The sequence below is a fragment of the Pezoporus flaviventris genome, unplaced genomic scaffold (genome assembly GCF_033815535.1).
Source record: "Pezoporus flaviventris isolate CSIRO_AGI_PZ_B2104156 unplaced genomic scaffold, CSIRO_AGI_Pfla_v1 ptg000112l, whole genome shotgun sequence".
Lineage (NCBI taxonomy): Eukaryota > Metazoa > Chordata > Aves > Psittaciformes > Psittacidae > Pezoporus > Pezoporus flaviventris.
The window spans coordinates 508263-524226 of NW_026892660.1; the positions used below are offsets into that span (position 1 = coordinate 508263).

The 15964-nt window shown below is 68.3% G+C and overlaps 3 protein-coding genes and 1 long non-coding RNA gene across 11 annotated transcripts; all 4 read left to right on the plus strand.

Moving 5' to 3' along the window:
- The first annotated feature begins 2 nt into the window (after nucleotides 1-2).
- On the plus strand, nucleotides 3-8646 carry SHC1 (SHC adaptor protein 1). Of its 4 annotated transcripts, XM_061477942.1 has the most exons (14): nucleotides 143-186; nucleotides 1498-1579; nucleotides 4578-4739; nucleotides 4880-4950; nucleotides 5177-5240; nucleotides 5371-5490; nucleotides 5853-5906; nucleotides 6001-6052; nucleotides 6522-6648; nucleotides 6735-6903; nucleotides 7055-7112; nucleotides 7210-7377; nucleotides 7450-7712; nucleotides 7901-8646. In XM_061477942.1, exons 1-14 carry the CDS (start codon nucleotides 176-178, stop codon nucleotides 8027-8029), a joined length of 1530 nt encoding a protein of 509 aa, XP_061333926.1. In that variant the 5' UTR covers nucleotides 143-175; the 3' UTR covers nucleotides 8030-8646. The 4 variants fall into 4 exon arrangements, with proteins under 4 accessions (XP_061333928.1, XP_061333927.1, XP_061333926.1 ...); XM_061477944.1 differs by lacking the exons at nucleotides 143-186; nucleotides 1498-1579 and adding an exon at nucleotides 3-96; XM_061477943.1 differs by lacking the exon at nucleotides 1498-1579 and having other exon boundaries at nucleotides 73-186.
- A 334-nt stretch (nucleotides 8647-8980) lies between these two features.
- Nucleotides 8981-10515, plus strand: PYGO2 (pygopus family PHD finger 2). Of its 2 annotated transcripts, XM_061477973.1 has the most exons (3): nucleotides 8983-9161; nucleotides 9240-9289; nucleotides 9363-10515. In XM_061477973.1, the coding sequence occupies exons 1-3, from the start codon at nucleotides 9038-9040 to the stop codon at nucleotides 10452-10454; spliced, it is 1266 nt and encodes a 421-aa protein (XP_061333957.1). In that variant the 5' UTR covers nucleotides 8983-9037; the 3' UTR covers nucleotides 10455-10515. The 2 variants fall into 2 exon arrangements, with proteins under 2 accessions (XP_061333956.1, XP_061333957.1); XM_061477972.1 differs by having other exon boundaries at nucleotides 8981-9289.
- A 253-nt stretch (nucleotides 10516-10768) lies between these two features.
- Nucleotides 10769-11537, plus strand: LOC133281936 (uncharacterized). The gene is made up of 3 exons (XR_009747601.1): nucleotides 10769-10900; nucleotides 11313-11394; nucleotides 11479-11537. It is a non-coding gene; the product is annotated as an uncharacterized LOC133281936 (long non-coding RNA).
- Nucleotides 11538-11936: 399 nt separating this feature from the next.
- On the plus strand, nucleotides 11937-15633 carry LOC133281930 (phosphomevalonate kinase-like). Of its 4 annotated transcripts, XM_061477831.1 has the most exons (9): nucleotides 11937-12144; nucleotides 12226-12249; nucleotides 12336-12409; nucleotides 12497-12622; nucleotides 12702-13576; nucleotides 14616-14679; nucleotides 14915-15004; nucleotides 15078-15207; nucleotides 15416-15633. In XM_061477831.1, the coding sequence occupies exons 1-9, from the start codon at nucleotides 12084-12086 to the stop codon at nucleotides 15550-15552; spliced, it is 1581 nt and encodes a 526-aa protein (XP_061333815.1). In that variant the 5' UTR covers nucleotides 11937-12083; the 3' UTR covers nucleotides 15553-15633. The 4 variants fall into 4 exon arrangements, with proteins under 4 accessions (XP_061333815.1, XP_061333813.1, XP_061333816.1 ...); XM_061477829.1 differs by having other exon boundaries at nucleotides 12033-12144; nucleotides 12226-12409; nucleotides 14852-15004; XM_061477832.1 differs by lacking the exons at nucleotides 11937-12144; nucleotides 12226-12249; nucleotides 12336-12409; nucleotides 12497-12622; nucleotides 12702-13576 and adding an exon at nucleotides 14078-14214 and having other exon boundaries at nucleotides 14852-15004.
- Nucleotides 15634-15964: the final 331 nt, after the last annotated feature.

Below are 15964 nucleotides of genomic sequence, written 5' to 3' on the forward strand. Positions count from 1 at the left end.
CCGCTGGCCCGCGGGGAACAAGCGGGCGCGCTATTGGGGGAGCCGGATCACGTGGCGGGGGCGCGGTGAGGCCGTGCTGGAGGGTGCGGGCCGGAAGTGAGTCGCTGGTGCGGCGCGGGGTCGGGGGGCAGCGGTGCGGGCGCCGCCGGGACCGGAGGAGGCCGGCGGGAGACCCATGGTGCCCCGGTGAGCGCTGAGGGCCGGCCCGGGCGGGGGGAGCCGCCGCCAGGCACCGCGGCGGGGTTGGCGCGGCCTGCGCAGCACCCGTGGGAGCGGCAGGGCAGTGGGGCCGGGTCCTCGCCGCTCGCTGCCGCGCGGGGCCTCCCCCGTGCTGACCGTTCCGTTGTGTCCAGGTCTCGGTTCGCTCCGGTGCCCGCTCCCGGTGCGGCGGTTGCGCTGCGTGCCCGGGGCCTGTCGCTGCGCTCCGGCTCGGATCGCCCTGTGTGGGGTGTGCCGGGGCAGCTTGGGGGACCCCAGAGCACGGCCTCAGCGGGGACAGGGCGCCGGTCCGTTTCCAAGGGAGCCGTGCCCTCAAGCTCTGTCTGTGCTCCGCAAGGACAAGCCGCGGGGCAGCCCCGGGTGATGCCGACCGCGGTGGACGTTCCCCGTTGCGGGTCTTTGCCGCCTCCGCAGCGTGTCGTGTCCGTTACAGGCTGTTCCTGCTGCTCCGGTTGAGCTGCGGAGCTCCCTGGCTGTGGGTTGTGCGGACGCGTGTCCTGGGCCCTGCCAGCCTTGGCCCCCGGTGTCCGAACGGCCTCGTCACCACCAGAGGGGTCTGGCGCGGTGCTGCCAACCTGCGCTGTAGCACTTGCCAAGCAGGGCCCTCCTTATCGCAGTAATCGTGTTAGTGCCCGCCCGGGCTCCGGCGCAGGCCCCAGATAAGGGCATGATTGCTGCAAGGAAGTAAATCACGTTGCTGCCCTGCGCTGCTCGGCCTTGGCCGGGCACTGGGGGTGGGAAGAGCAGGGGCTCTGGAGCTGCTCCTGCTTTGCTTGCCTTGTTTTTCCCTTGCCCTTCCTGGGTTTCCTGCCCTTCCTGGGTCCCCCCTCGGAGCTTCTTCCCATGGCTTTCTTCTCCACCGCTCCCCTGAGACGAGGGGTCTGCATTGCTGGGGGCTTTGTACGTCCTTGTGGTGCCAGCCAAGGGGGTGGCAGGAAGGGGCAGCTCTGCCCCCCCCCCCCCCCATCCCGGGCTGCCTTTGCTCTCCCTGTGTGCGTGTGGCCGCTCTGTGCTGGTTTTGGGGGTTGGCTCCAACCCCCATTTCCATTTGCTGCTGTGGGCAAGGTCTGAGCAGAGTCAGGCCTCATGCTCCTTCCCAGCACATCCCATCTCCATCCCTGCTTGGAGGGGAAGCAGGAGGCTTCTCTGGATCTCTTGCCCCGTGGTGGCAGTGCTGCAGCCCTGTGGTCAGTGAGGAGGAGGAGGAGCAGGGTTTGCCTCGGTGCGAGGGCCAGCAGGGCAGGGCTGGCTAACTCCCTGTTTGTCCCCGAACCGCAGGTCGGATGCCACACGAGAGGGGCTGTGCGCTTCTGTTCCCTGCCTGGGGCCTGCCCTGCCCTCCGCGGCGATGGAGTACGTGGTAAGGACCGCGGTGGAGGGCGAGGTGGCTTCGGTGGTGGATCCTGCCTCCCCCCTCTCCTTGCTGGCAGGGCTTCAGCCTCCTCCTCACATCTCATCTGGCATGTCCTGGCTCCTCTTCTCAGCAGCAGAGGTGCTGGCAAGGAACACGTAGGTGCCATATGATGCTCTTGTGATTAGAGTTGTGTTTTTTTTGCTTCCTCCATACCCTGGAGGCTTGGGGATGGCTCTGTTGTTGGACCGAGAGGGTCTCTTGCCCCCGGCAAGGTGCTTACGTGCGGCAGCAGCTGGTGCACGACTGCCTGCTCCTCGCTGCAGCTTCTTGCCAAACCACTGGTGTGTTCCAGGTCTGTGACTCAGCTCCCACTTTGTGTTTCCTGGGAGGATGTAGGGCCAGCGCCCCGGAGCACAGCCTCGAGCGTCCCCTCTCTGCTCCTTGCCTCAGGCTGTGTGTGAAGTCTCAGCCCCAGGCACCCAAAAGTAGCCCTTGTCCCTCTGCCTGTCCTGTGTGTGGCAAGGGGAAGGGCAGCTGCCTGCTGGATGGGGCTCATTGCTGCATCTTCAGGCAGGGCCCTTGTTCTGTGGCCTCTGCTTTATGTGCTCTGAGCCTGCTAGAAAGGGCTCTTGGATGCCCAGGAATGGGCTGTGGTGACTATTCCTTGTCTTTCCAAGGGCTGAGAGCAGCAATACATCTTGTGACTGCCCAGTGCAGGCTGGTGGGGTGACATGGACTGAGTGGCCTCAGGAGGTTCTGATACAATCAGAAATGATTCCATCTTGGAAAAGTAGAGGCCTGTGTGCGGCTCCGGGGGTATCAGGGATGGCTGCTCCGAGCCCCATTGTCTGGCCGGGCCCTGAGCTGGTGGGAAGGGGCAAAGGAACCCCCCCATCCCCTTTGCAGTTCCCTTCTGCTCTTCCCTGGGGAAGCGCTTGTGCTCACGGAGCTGCTGCTGCCGTGCCAAGGGATCCTGGCCCCACATCCGCCGGTGGCCGGGCCCTCGGTGGCTCCCCCCCGGCAGCAGGGGGCTGCGGCTGCCCCTCGCGGGGCTGGCGGCTTCCTGGCTCCCTGGCCCCGGCTTCCTGCTTTTCTTTAGTGCCGTGGCCACGGGAAGGTCACAGCACAGGGGCCCCCGGCGGGGACGAGCTCGTTGGAGGACAGTACCGCGGGCTGCCGGCGCCAGTGGCGGCTGAGGTGGGGCTGGCGTCGCGGCGCTCCAGCACCGGGAGGGTGATGAACCCACCGGCGTGAGCCGTGGCCCCTCGCACCGGGCTGGAGCCTATTTCCAGCTCGGTCCTGGCTTCGTTTCCCTGTCCCCGTGGCGCGGTGCCAGAGCTCGAGAAGTACGGTCGGCAGCCGGGTCCAAGCAGGGAGAGCCCTTCCCTTGGGCTGGATTGACCCGGGGTTGGCGCTGTGGCTGGTGCTCAGCAAGGCCCCTGTCTGTGGTGGGTTAGAGGGGTTGAAATCCCTGCTTCAGCCATGTGAGGTGGAAGCAGGGAGACAGAGAAGGAAGGGGAGAGCTTTTGCACCCTGGGGGAGGCTCATACGGATTGATGGTGCCGCCGGTGCGCTGGGAAGGGGGGAGCGGGTGCCCCCGATCTCCGCACCCGCTGCTGGGGGCTCCCCCCGCTGCAAGGGGCCGCAGTTTGCTCCCCGCTCGCTCCCTCCCGCTGGCTCCGCCTGTGACCTTGATTTTTCCGCTCCAGATAGGCGCAGGGTCCCCTCCCCTCGCCGCCAGCCCCTCCTGCGCTGCAGCCCCTGCCCGTGAGTCAGCACGGCCCTTCCGAGCAGCGGCGGCCGCTCAGCCCCGCGCCCGCCGGGCTGCGGGAAGCAGCAGCCGCGAGCAGCAGCCGCGTCTCCCGCCCGCGCTAAGCCCACCTGTATCCTGCTCCTTGCGCATCCTCCTGCTCCCGAAGGATCGCTGTCCCTGCATACCCGCCGGCTGCGAGCGCCGCTGGCACCTCAGCATCGCGGCCCCCGGCAGCGCACGGCGAGCCAACGGCGGCCGCCCGCTGCCGGCACGTGGGTTGCGTGGCTTTGGCCACCAGAGAAGGACCTTGTTCGCTCCTGGCCGGTGCTCGCAGCGGGGCTGGGCCGGGCCTTGGATGCGCTCTGAGGCTGCCTTGTCTCAGGGCGTTAAATATTCATGCTTGATTTCCTCTTAGCGGGGCTGGAGCCAGCTGCGGGGCAGCAGCGCCGGACCGGGCCGAGGGGCTGCAGCCAGCCCCGCCTCAAGACAATGGGATTTGCGGCGGAGAAACGCGGGGCCGTGGGGCTTGAGGAGCTCCGGGCTGGGGGCCGAGCGTGCTGAGCTCCCCCCGGGCGTCGCCACAGCCCCGTTTCCTCCGCGCCGCAGCGGGGTTGCTCTCCGTCCATCCGGATCCGCACATCCTTTGCTGACGCCGCTCGGGATTGATCGGCTGCGCCGGCACGGAGCCGAGCAGCCCCCGGTCCCGCTGCCTGGCGCCCCGGGGCCTGCTCTCGCTGCCGGCCATGCAGGGCTGGCGCAGCCCCGGCACGGAGCTTGGCCGAGGCTTGTGCCTGGGGGCAGCTTCCGCGTTGGGACCCTCCATGGGGCCCCCGTGAGCCTTGGGCGGCTGCTCCAGGCGGGCCGGGCTGGCGCCCCGCTCTCGGCATGGATCTCCTGCAGAAGAGCAAATACAGCCACCTGCGGAACGAGTCCATCTCCTCCCTGGAGGAGGCCGTGGGGGTCCCGGGCTCCCCGGTGGAGCCCTTCCCGGGCACACGATCGCTGTCTGGCTCCTTGTCCTCATCCTCCCTCGGCCCCGTGGCGCCTCTCGGGGAGCTCTCGCCCGAGTCTGAGGACAGTCCCACCACGCTCTGCTCCTTCTTCCCCAAAATGGCCAACCTGAAGCTCTCTAACCCCGCCAACCTGCTCAGCCTGCGCGGCTCCTCTGGCAGCGGCAGCCCCGGGGAGCCCCCGGCACCGGGGGGAAACGCCAGCCCCGGCTCAGCGGGACCTGTTGCTGTCTGTTCCCAGGATATGAACAAGTTGAGCTGCGGGAAGAAGACGCGGGTGGAAGGCGGCCAGCTCGGGGGGGACGAATGGACCCGGCACGGAAGCTTCGTCAATAAGCCCACCCGTGGCTGGCTGCACCCCGATGACAAAGTCATGGGCCCCGGGGTCTCCTACCACGTCCGTGTGAGTGCTGGGGACTCGGGGGGGTGGTGTGGGAAGGGTGATGGGGGGGATTTGGGGACCTCCTGGCATGTTCCTTGGGGGGTGGTAGGTGGGCAGTGGGGTTCCTGGGGTGGTCAGGCTGACCCTGCTCTCTCCCACAGTATATGGGCTGCGTGGAAGTCCTGCAGTCCATGAGGGCTTTGGATTTCAACACCAGGACACAGGTCACCAGGTGAGCTCTGCCTCTTTGAGGGGAGTCTGAGCCCCACACAAACCTCTTGGGATGTGTGGGGCTTTTTTGGGGGGCTGGGCTGCCTGCAACAGCCACATCAGATTCACACCAATGTGCTTCCCCGGCTCAGAGAGCCCTATTTGTCACCCTGCCCCTTGTGTGCTGGTCCCGTGGTTGGGGGGGGTCACTGCTGGGGTGGTGCTGACATCCTGCTTGCTCCCTGCAGGGAGGCCATTGGGCTGGTGTGTGAGGCTGTGCCCGGTGCCAAGGGAGCTGTGAGGAGAAGGAAGGTGAGGCCGGGCTGGGGGGCCCTGGCAGCATCAGTGCTGAGGACAAGGTGCCCATCTCTCCCGTGGGGGGGGGGGGGGGCTGCAGGATGTGGCCTGGGTACCCCCTCCTCACACTGCTCTTTGTCCCCAGCCCTGCGGCCGCTCCCTCAACTCCATCCTGGGCAAGAGCAACCTGAAGTTTGCTGGCATGCCCATCACCCTGACCATTTCCACCAGCAGCCTCAACCTCATGGCATCTGACTGCAAGCAGGTGAGAGCAGGGGGGAACCGTGCCAGGGTCTTCAGGTGAGCCAGAATCCTGCTCAGGGACAGGGGATGTCCCCAGCCTCTTAGGAGATGTCTCAGTGGGCTGTCACCTGCTGGGTGCCCATCTCCCCCCAGTCCCTGGGGGCAAAGATTTTGGGGCAATGCCCCAGAGACTGAGAGACCCAAGTCCCCTGGCCTGGGGCCAGTGGGTTTTGATCCCACTCCCTATGGGATGCAGGTGCCCCTGACCTTCTCCTGGTGGCCTGTGGCTCATAACACCACAGCGTGGAGGAGTGTGTATTGGGAGGAGCAGGAGGTGCCACAGAGGAGCTCCTGGCTGTGTCCAACAAACTCTTTGCCTTGCAGATCATTGCCAACCACCACATGCAGTCCATCTCCTTTGCTTCTGGGGGAGACCCGGTGAGTACAGGGGGTCCCCATCGCGTGTGCCCTGCCCTGGGCTGGTGCTCAGTGCCTCCCTGCACCCATCTTACCGCTGGTGTCTCGCCCACAGGACACAGCCGAGTACGTCGCCTACGTTGCCAAAGACCCCGTCAATCAGCGAGGTGAGGCTGCTCTGGGGGTGTTGAGGCTCAGCTCAGTGAGGCACCGGGCCCCTGTGAGGAAGCTCTGGGGTGCATAGGGAAGGCTCAAGGGACAGAGGACTTGGAATCATGGAATAGGTTGGGTTGGAAGGACCTTAAAGCTGAACCAGCTCCATCCCCTGCCATGGGCAGGGACACCTTCCACTAGAGCAGGGTGCTCCAGCCTGGCCTTGAACACGGCCAGGGATGGGGCAGCCACAGCTTCTCCATTCAACCCACTCCAGTTCCCCACCACCCTCACAGGGAAGAGCTTCTGCCTAAGAGCTCATCTCAGTCTCCTCTCTGGCAGGTTAAAGCCATTCCCCTTGTCCTGTCCCTGCATCCTTTGTCCAAAGCTCCTCTCCAGGTTTCCTATAGCCCCTTCAGGCACTGGAGCTGCTCTAAGAAGCAAGCCTGGGGAGTCAGATCTCATTTGTCATGTCTCTTGCAGCCTGCCATATCCTGGAGTGCCCCGAGGGCTTGGCGCAGGACGTGATCAGCACCATTGGGCAGGCCTTTGAGCTGCGCTTCAAGCAGTACCTGAAGAATCCCCCGAAGCTGGTGACACCCCACGACAGGTAAGGGCAGTGGAGGAGGAGGCAGGAAGGTGCCTGGGTTTGGAGGGGGTGTCAGCTGCTCACCTGGGCCATATTTCCCCCCCCAGGATGGCTGGGTTTGATGGATCTGCCTGGGATGAGGAAGAGGAGGAACCAGCTCCCGATCACCAGTACTACAACGACTTCCCTGGCAAGGAGCCTCCCATTGGGGGGGTTGTGGACATGCGGCTGCGAGACGGGGCTGCTCAGACCCCCAATCACTTGGGGGCCACACTGGTAAGGCTCCGGACACAGCCCTGTGGGGAGTTCCATGGTCCAAGGGTGATGCAGGGACCCCGTGGTGTGTGTCTCCCCAGCACCTCTATCCCTGGGTGTGCCTGGAAGGGATGGGCAGTGCAGGGGGACTCACTTCCACCTTTCACTGCAGCCTGTCGGTCAGTCCAGCGGGGAGTACGACCCCCAGAAGCAGCATGCTCCTGCCCAAGGTAACGGGATGGCCGTGGCTGGTCCCCATCTTTCTTCCTGGACACAGTGGGTGCTGGGTTTGGGGCTGGAGCCCTGCTCACCCAGTGCTCTTGGCAGGAGGGAGAGAGAAATACCTGGCTCCGGTGGGTGCATCCGGCCGCACGGATCTGTTTGATGACCCATCTTATGTCAACGTGCAGAACATGGACAAGACCCGGCAAGCATCAGCTGCCAGCACCCCCACGACAGCCAATGGTAGCACCCAGAGAGACCTCTTTGACATGAGTGAGTGGTGGGGGGGGTGGGGGGGGCAGTGGGCTTGGCCGCGGTCCCACCCCCGTTCCTCTCTCCCTGCAGAGCCTTTTGAAGATGCTCTGCGTGTGCCCCCGTCCGTGCCCGTGGGGCTGCCCCCTGCCCAAGTGGTGGCCTCCATGGAGGAGCAGCTGAGACGAGAGCCCTGGTACCATGGGAAGATGAATCGCAAGGAGGCTGAGAAGCTGCTGATAGTGAACGGAGACTTCCTGGTGCGGGAGAGCACCACCACCCCGGGGCAGTACGTGCTGACCGGCCTGCAGGGTGGGCAGCCCAAGCATCTGCTGCTTGTCGATCCTGAGGGAGTGGTGAGTCCACACAACACCCCAGGGATGGAGCTTGGCACAGTTTGGGGGCCTTCAAGAGCCTCGAGGGCTCCTGGGAAATGCCTCTGGGTTGGTTTGGGGGCTGGAGGGGGCCCTGGGCTGCATGGGGACCCCTTGGGCCTCCTTTTGGCATCAGCAGCCTCCTGAGTGTCCCTCCCCTGGCCCCCAAGGTGCGGACAAAAGACCATCGCTTTGAGAGCGTCAGCCACCTCATCAGCTACCACATGGACAATCACCTGCCCATCATCTCTGCCGGCAGCGAGATGTGCCTGCAGCAGCCCGTGGAGAGGAGACTCTGAGTGCCCCGGGGTGCATCCCCCCCAGGCTCCATGCCCTGCCCAGGGCACCCTTGGACTCTGAGCTGGGTGCTCTGCCGGGACTGAGCATGGACACGGCCGGCGCCTGTCCCTGCTGGTGTGGTGTAAGCTGCCAGTGTGGCCGAGGGGAGGTCTCTTCTTGCCAAAGCCCCTGCTGTGCCCCCCAGCTCCAGCCTTCACACAGCAGCTCAGTTCCTGCCACAGCCTGGCCCAGCTGCTGGCCACGGCCGCTCACAACCAATGGCGTGGGCATGGGAATGGTGGAGATGAGCCCCTGGGGTGCAGAGGGGGGCACAGCCCCCCCCCCCTCCCAGCCCCATTCTGACTGTACCCGGTCACTTTACGTGTTAACTCTGTGCCTTGACCCGCAGGTCCCACACTCTTATGCAATGTGTGGGGGGCTGGGGATGGAGCCCCCCCCTCTGTGCTCCCAACCCCACCGTGCTCCTTCCCGGGATGTGCCCCAGCAGCCAGGGGGTGGTGGGAGGCCCCCCCCCCCCCCATGCATGGTGTTCCTCCCCAAGCCAAAGCGCAGCCCTGCCCCGGGCCCTGCTCTACCAAAGGAACCGGCGCTCGGTATTAAAGTTGGTATTTCTCTAGGCCGTGCCTGGTGTCGCGCATCCACCGGCACGTGGCTCCCTCCGCCCGCTCCCCCCCGCGCCCTCCCCGTGGTCCGCTCCGCTCCCCCCCACGGCCGCTGGCATGATCCGTCTGGCTCAGCTCCACCCCGCCCAGCGCGCTGGAGTTGGCGCATTCCCCCCCCCCCCCCCCGCGGGACTATGTACATGGTTCATCCCATTGCGGGCCCCTTCTCAGCGTCGCGCTGCGCTTGGGCCGCCTTGTGATTGGCTGCGCAGCGCCCTCTTGCGCGGTGATTGGTTCCGTCGGGCCGCTCCGCCCCGCCCCTCGCGCTGTGGTTGGCTCCGCGCGGGTCCCGGTTGCGGGTGGCGGCGGCGGCGGGGCCATGGCGCGGTGGCGGCGGTGAGGGCCATGGCGGCCCCGCACGCGGAGAAGCTGGAGGGAGGCGTCCCGGCCCCGCCGCCCCCCCCGGGGCCCCCGCACCCCGCGGGCAGCGCCGCCGCCGGCGGGCCCGGCCGCAAGCAGGGGAAGGCAGGTGAGCGCGGGCGGACCGGGACCGGGCGTGAGGGGGGGGGGCCGGCACCGGCTGACGCGGCCCCGCTTGTCCCTGCAGGGCTGCAGATGAAGAGCCCCGAGAAGAAGCGGCGCAAGTCCAACACGCAGGTAGGGCACGGCCCGGCAGCGGGGCCGCGGCCGGGAGCGGGCTTGCTCTTAGCGCCGCCGCCTCCCGCTGCAGGGCCCCGCCTATTCGCACCTCTCGGAGTTCGCGCCGCCGCCCACCCCCATGGTTGACCACCTGGTGGCCTCCAACCCCTTCGAGGACGACTTCGCGGCGCCCAAAGCGGGTGCAGCCGCCGCCGCCGCCGCCTCCTTCCTTGGCAGCCCCGTCCCCTTCGGGGGCTTCCGCGTCCAGGGCGGCATGTCCCCGCAGGTGCCCCCCGGCTACGGCGGCGGCCCCCAGCCCCTGCGGCGCCAGCCCCCGCCCTTCGCCCCCGGGCAGATGGGCCCGGCCTTCAGCATGGCCCCGCAGGGCCCCGGCTACGGGCAGCCGGGCGGCGTGGGCTTCCCGGGGCAGCCCTTCGGGCAGCCGCTGGGGCCGAGCTTCAGCCCGCCCGGGGCGCCACTGCTGCAGGGGCCGGTCGGCAGCTTCGGGCCCATGATCTCCCCGACCCTAGGGCAGCCCCCGCGGGGGGACGTGGGCCCCGGCCCGGCGCTGAACCCGCCCCCCGGGGGCCCGGCCGTGGGGCAGCGCTTCGGGCAGCCCGGCGGCCTCTTCGGACAATCGCCCCTGCAGCGGCCTGGGCAGGGCGGGCCCCCGCTGCCCCCCACCGCCAGCCCCTTCCCCGGGGCTGACCCCGGCTTCCCGCCCAGCGGCGAGGAGGGGGGCAAGAGCCTGAACCCCCCGCCCGGTGCCTTCGCCCCGGAGCAGCACTCGGGCTCTCCCGCCGCCGTCAACGGAGCCCAGCCCGGCTTCACCCCTGGCAGCGCTGGGCGCGGTGCCGGCACCCCCGAGACCAACAGCCTCCCTCCGCCCGCCCCGGGGAAGGCAGTGGGGGGCTCGGGCCATCAGCCGCCGCCGGGGCTGGTGTACCCGTGCGGGGCCTGCCGCAACGAGGTGAACGACGACCAAGATGCCATCCTGTGCGAGGCCTCGTGCCAGAAGTGGTTCCACCGGGAGTGCACCGGAATGACGGAGAACGCCTACGGGCTGCTCACCACCGAGGCCTCGGCCGTCTGGGCCTGTGACTTCTGCCTCAAGACCAAGGAGATCCAGTCCGTGTATGTGCGGGAGGGCCTGGGACAGCTGGTGGCTGCCAACGACGGCTGAGCCGCCCGCCCCCCCCCGACCCTCCCTGCCACCGGCCACGGACTGACCCCCGGTTCTGGCACCATCATCCAGCTGTGCCATCACCAGCCCTTTACTGGGGAAGGGGGGGTGCCTGCGGTGGCCCCATGATGTACTCGGGGCAGTCCCAGCGCTCTCTTCCTCTCCCCGGTGCTTGGGATGGCCCCGGTGCCCCCCCTCCCCGGTTATTCCGTTTAATTGAAACTTTTGTACCGTCGCCATAAACCTCTCAATCGCGCGTGTCTGTGTCTCGCTTCGTGCCCGCCGCGGGGGGGGGCGGGAAATGGGGGCGGTGTCCGGTACCGGCGGGGTGGCCGCACGCGCCCCGCCCCGCCGCCATCCCATTGGCCGCTGGCGTCACGTGCAAGCCCCTTCCCGAGGGCGGTGACCGGCACCGGAGAAAGTTACCGGCGGGACCGCGGCACCAGGTACCGCCCCCCCCCCCCCCCTCCATCAGCATCACCCCGGGCACGGAGCCGGGAGCGGGGGGGTGGTCGGAGCCCCACGGGCCGGTTCCGGGTCCCTGAGTGGCGGCGGGGGCTGCCCGTGTGCCCGGTACCCCCCTTCCCACCCGGTACCGCCGCCTCCCCGCGGGGCAAGGTGCCCCCTGGCCGAGCGCTGTGTGCCCCCCAGGCTGGGTCCGGTGTCCCCCGTCCACCTGCCCGGCGGCATCACGAGGCTATAAATACCCGTGTGATAGAACCCCCGGGTATAAACGGAGCAGCTGCTGCCGGTGGAGGGGGCCCGGGGGGGGAGGAGCGGGTGCTGCTGCCTGCGAGCACCGGCGCTGTCCGGTCCGGTCCGGTCCGGGTCGCGTCCCTCCGCCTGTCTTTTGTGCAGGTGGCTCCGGGCCGTGCCCATGGCGGAGAAACTGGAGCCCCGGGACTCGGAGAGCAGCAGCCGGGAGCCGGCGGGCAGCGAGGTGAGGGCCGGGCTGTGGGCACGGGCCGAGGGCACGGGGGGCGAGGGGCCGGGACCGAAGGTGCCGCCACCCCATTTCTCGCAGGGGCTGCCCGTGGAGACGCTGGGTCCGGAGCTGGAGCCGGAGGAGGAGGATGAAGATGAAGGCAGCAGGGACCCCGTCGCAGGCAGGAGGCCGTGCGGGGCTGGGCAGGTCGGGGGCCGCGGGGCCGCCGCTCACCGCTGCTCTCTCAATCCCCAGCAGTGGCCGTCGAGGCCGCAGCCGTTTCCCTCATCCCTGCGGGGCTTGGACCGAGAGGGGACCCGGGGCCCGGGCTCCTGCCAGGGGAACGCGGGACCCCGCAGCACCCGGAAGGGCACCAGGAGCCCGGGGCCGAGCCCCCTCTGGACGGCTCCGCAGAGCCCGGTGGTGACGAGCAGAAAGAGCCCGATGCCGGGGCTGAGTTCCCCGCTGCAGGTCAGGCCCTGCGGGGGCCGGGCAGGGGGGGCCGTGCTGAGGGGCAGCCCCTCCCTGGAGGTGCCCATCCCTCCCCAGAGCCACCAGCGGAGGAAGGGACCTGCACCAGCAGTGATGATGATGTGGAGGGGCTGCGGCGACGGTGGGGCCATGAGCCCTGTCCTGGGTCACCCCCTCCCGTGCCAGCCTCGCACCGGGGGACTCCGGGCACCAGGGACGAGGACGGGCTCAGCATGAGCAAGTACCTGCTGGGGGCTGTGGCGCTGGTGGCCGTGGGGCTGCTGATTGTGTCTGGTGAGTGGGGTCCTGGGGCAGGATGGGGGTCCAGGGGCACAGTTGGGGCCCTGCCTCCCCTTCATCCCTTCTTGTCCGCAGGTGGCATCTATGACCCAGCAGATGGTGAGTGCTGGGCAGGATGCGGGCACACGGCAGCATGCATGTGGCTGTGGTTCGATGCCTCCCTCCTGTCTGGTTCCACTCCCCAGACCCCACAGAGCACGTGGTGAATCGGGATGTGGCAGCCGGGGAGCAGGAACCGCTGCTGCCCATTGACAGCAATGTAAGGAGGGATCTGCAGTGGAGCTGAGCCTCTCCACACTGACCAGGGGCAGGTGGCACCCCCGGCTCCATCTTTCCTCTCCCCCAGGCCTCACAGAAGAAGCTGCCACCATCGGGTGCTGGGGACCTGCAGAGCCCACAGTCCCTGAGCCTGCTTCTGGACAAGCTGGCGAAGGAGAACCAGGAGATCCGGCTCATGCAGGCAGAGCTGCAGGTGGGGCTTGGGGAGCCAATGCCCCGTCCCGGTGGTGCTGCCCCCATCCCACCTCGCTCACGGCCCCGCTGCCCCCCAGGCCCACAAGGAAGAGCTGCAGGTGCTGCTGCGCAAGAGTGAGGGCAAAGTGGCGGTAGCCGGGGCACAGCAGCAGAGCCTGGAAGCAGAGAATGCGCGGCTTCGGGCGGCGCTGGAGCGGGAAGCAGCCATGCTGCGGGAGACCCAGGCTGAGCTGCAGCGCCTGCGGGAGGCTGCAACACCGGAGCAGCCCCCCGGCCCCAGTGGGGACACGGCGTGGCGTGAGGGCCCACGCTTGGCGTCGGTGCGGCGGGAGCTGGCAGGGGCCCTGGAGCGGGCACGAGGCACCGGGGGGCTCGAGGCGCTGGTGGCAGAGCTGAGCGCCCTGGAGCAGCGCCTGAGCAGGGAGCTGGAGGCAGGGGGGGCCTGGAAGAAGCGGTTCAAGGCAGAGAAGGAGAGCAAGCGGCACGGTGCCGACGAGCGCAAGAGGAGGGGACACGGCAAACCCTATGGGCGCAGCAAGGACACCCGGTTCCCCCGGGAGTACAAGCAGGGCAAAGCCTGGGGGAAGCCGTCTCGGGTCCCCCCCTTCAGCCGGTACCGGGCACCCCAGGGCTGCATTGGGGTGGCTGAATGCGCCCGCAAGGAGGGCCAGGAGGTGCTGGGGGCCGCGCTGGATCCGGTGCAGAAGAGCCAGTTCCTGCGGCTGCTGGAGGGGTTCATGGGGCGGCTGGGCTGGGGGCAGCACTTTGAGGGAGTGGCAGCGCAGCTGGACGGGGCCTTCGGACCTGATGGGGCCTTTGCCCACGACCGCCTGCGCTTCACCGACTTCGTGGAGGAGGTGGAGGAGATGCTGGAGGCATTGGCACGGCGCGAGCGGGGCGGCAAGGACGCGGCCGATGGCTTCGAGGAGTTTGTGCTGAGCCACTACCGCGGGTGAGGGGCAGCGGGGCCGGGGGGTTGCGGGGTCCAGCCCTTGCTCCCCATCACAGCCCCTCTTTCTCTTGCAGCACCGGTGGGAAGGAGCGAGGGTGGAGACCCCCCCCAGCACCGCAGGGTAGAGCCAGGGTGGCCGCCCCATCACAGCCTTGACCCAGCACCCCCGTGAAGGGGTCCCCACGGGCTGGCTTTGGGGGGCTGCCATTGCGCCCACGGGGGCCGGGTCCCCAGTAAGACAGTGTTGATTGTGCTGCTGCCACGCAATAAAGTCACCGCTGGGCAGAGCTGTGCCTGCTGCGGGGGAGCGGCGTGAGGGGGAAATGGGGAGCGGGGAGGGAAGGGGGCGCTGGGGAAAGGGGCGGCGGGGCGGGGGGGCCAGGGCAGGTTTTGGGGGACTTCCTCTGCCCGCCCGCCCTGCAGGGGGCGCCATGATACGGGAGCGCCGCCGGAGGGGCGGAGTCAGCGGCGCCTCGCCCAGCCCCGCCCTCCTCGGGCAGTACCATCGGGCTCTCCCGCGGGGGGGGGGGGGGGGGGGGCGTGGCCGGGGCGCGGATGGCGGCGCCGCGTGCGGTGCTGCTGCTGAGCGGGAAGAGGAAATCGGGGAAGGATTTTGTGGCCGAGGAGCTGCGGGGCCGGTACCGGGAGATGGGGCCGGTACCGGGGGGGGGGGGCGGTGTCCGGGGGGGGCGGTCGGTACCGGTGGGTCGGGCCAGGTACCTGGGGGCGGGGCCGGTAGCGGGAGCTGGGGCTGGTACCGGGGGGTCGGTACCGGTGGGTCGGGCCAGGTACCCGCGGGCGGGGGCGGTACTGGGAGCTGGGGCTGGTACCGGGGGGGGGGGGTCGGTACCGGTGGGTCGGGCCAGGTACCTGGGGGCGGGGCCGGTACCGGGAGCTGGGGCTGGTACCTGGGGGGTCGGTACCGGTGGGTCGGGCCAGGTACCCGTGGGCGGGGACGGTACCGGGAGCTGGGGCTGGTACTGGTGGATCGGGGCAGGTGCCGTGCCCAGTGCCGGTGCCTCTGACTCCTCTCCCACAGGCTGGGCCCCGATGTCTGCACCGTGCTGCGCCTCTCCGGACCCCTCAAGGAGCAGTATGCCAAGGTACGGTGCCAGGACACGCTGTGCCATGCCGAGCTGGGCTGTGCTGAGCCGAGCTGTACCGAGCTGTGCCGTCCTGCTCCGAGCCTCACCGTGCTGTGCTGAGCCAGACCGTGCCGTGCCACACCAAGCCCTGTGGCATGGGCTGTGCCCCCCTGACCCCGTATCCCCGCAGGAGCATGGCCTGGACTTCCAGCGGCTCCTGGACGCCAGTGCCTACAAGGAGATGTTCCGGCAGGACATGATTCATTGGGGCGAGGAGAAGCGCCACGCCGACCCCGGCTTCTTCTGCAGGGCAGCGGTGGAGGGAGCGGCGCAGCCGGTGTGGGTGAGCCGGGAGGGACACAGGGACACGCGGGATGTGGAGGCTCCGGGATGGGTGCTGACAGAGCCCCTCAAAGGTGGTGAGCGACACGCGGCGCCTCTCGGACGTGGAGTGGTTCCGGGATGTCTACGGTGACGTGGTGCAGACTGTGCGGGTCGTGGCCACTGAGGAGACGAGGAAGAGGAGGAACTGGGTCTTCGTTGCTGGTGAGCGACCGCCGCACTGAGTGCAGTGATGAACCCGGGGCTGCGCTGACAGCAGGACTGCCCCGTAGATGGATCCGCCCCTGGCCTCTGGCTGTGGGAGCTGGAGGGTTCAGGTGAAGCCCCCCAGCTCCATGGGCTGAGGCTGCGGCAGGGGATGGACAGAACCTGGCCCGGGCTGGGGCCTCACCTGGGCTCTGCTCTTCCCCAGGGGTGGATGACGCCGAGTCAGAGTGTGGCCTGGACCAGGGAGTGAGCTTCGACTGGGTGATCACCAACGATGGGGATGAGCTGTCCCTGGACCAGCAGCTGGAGATGCTCCTGCAGGCGGTCCGCAGCCGCCTGTAGCTGTGGCCTCTCTCCCAGTGGTGGGGGGTGCCCCAGATCCCCCCTTGTGCCTGTGCTGGAAGTAAAGCTCTGACACCGAGAGCTGTTGCCACCCGGCTCCATCTCGCTTCCCTTGGGAAGGGTGTTCACATGGGGCTGGAGACATGGGTGATGCCCCTCGGGGTGCCCCCCCCAGCTTTGTGGGGGTAGAGGCAAATGTGCAGTTTAATTAATGGGGGGTCACCAGCTGGGTGCTTTGTGGTGTATTTTAATAGGCTTCCAGCAGCCAATTCCCTGCGGATTATCCACTTCCCAAGCAGACGGCTCCCGCCCTGATGCCTGCTCCTCTCTTGCAGCAGCTGGGCACTGCCGGGGGGGTCCTGAGGGGTTGCAGGGTGGGAGGGATTTGGGTCCTGTCACCCCTAAATCCATC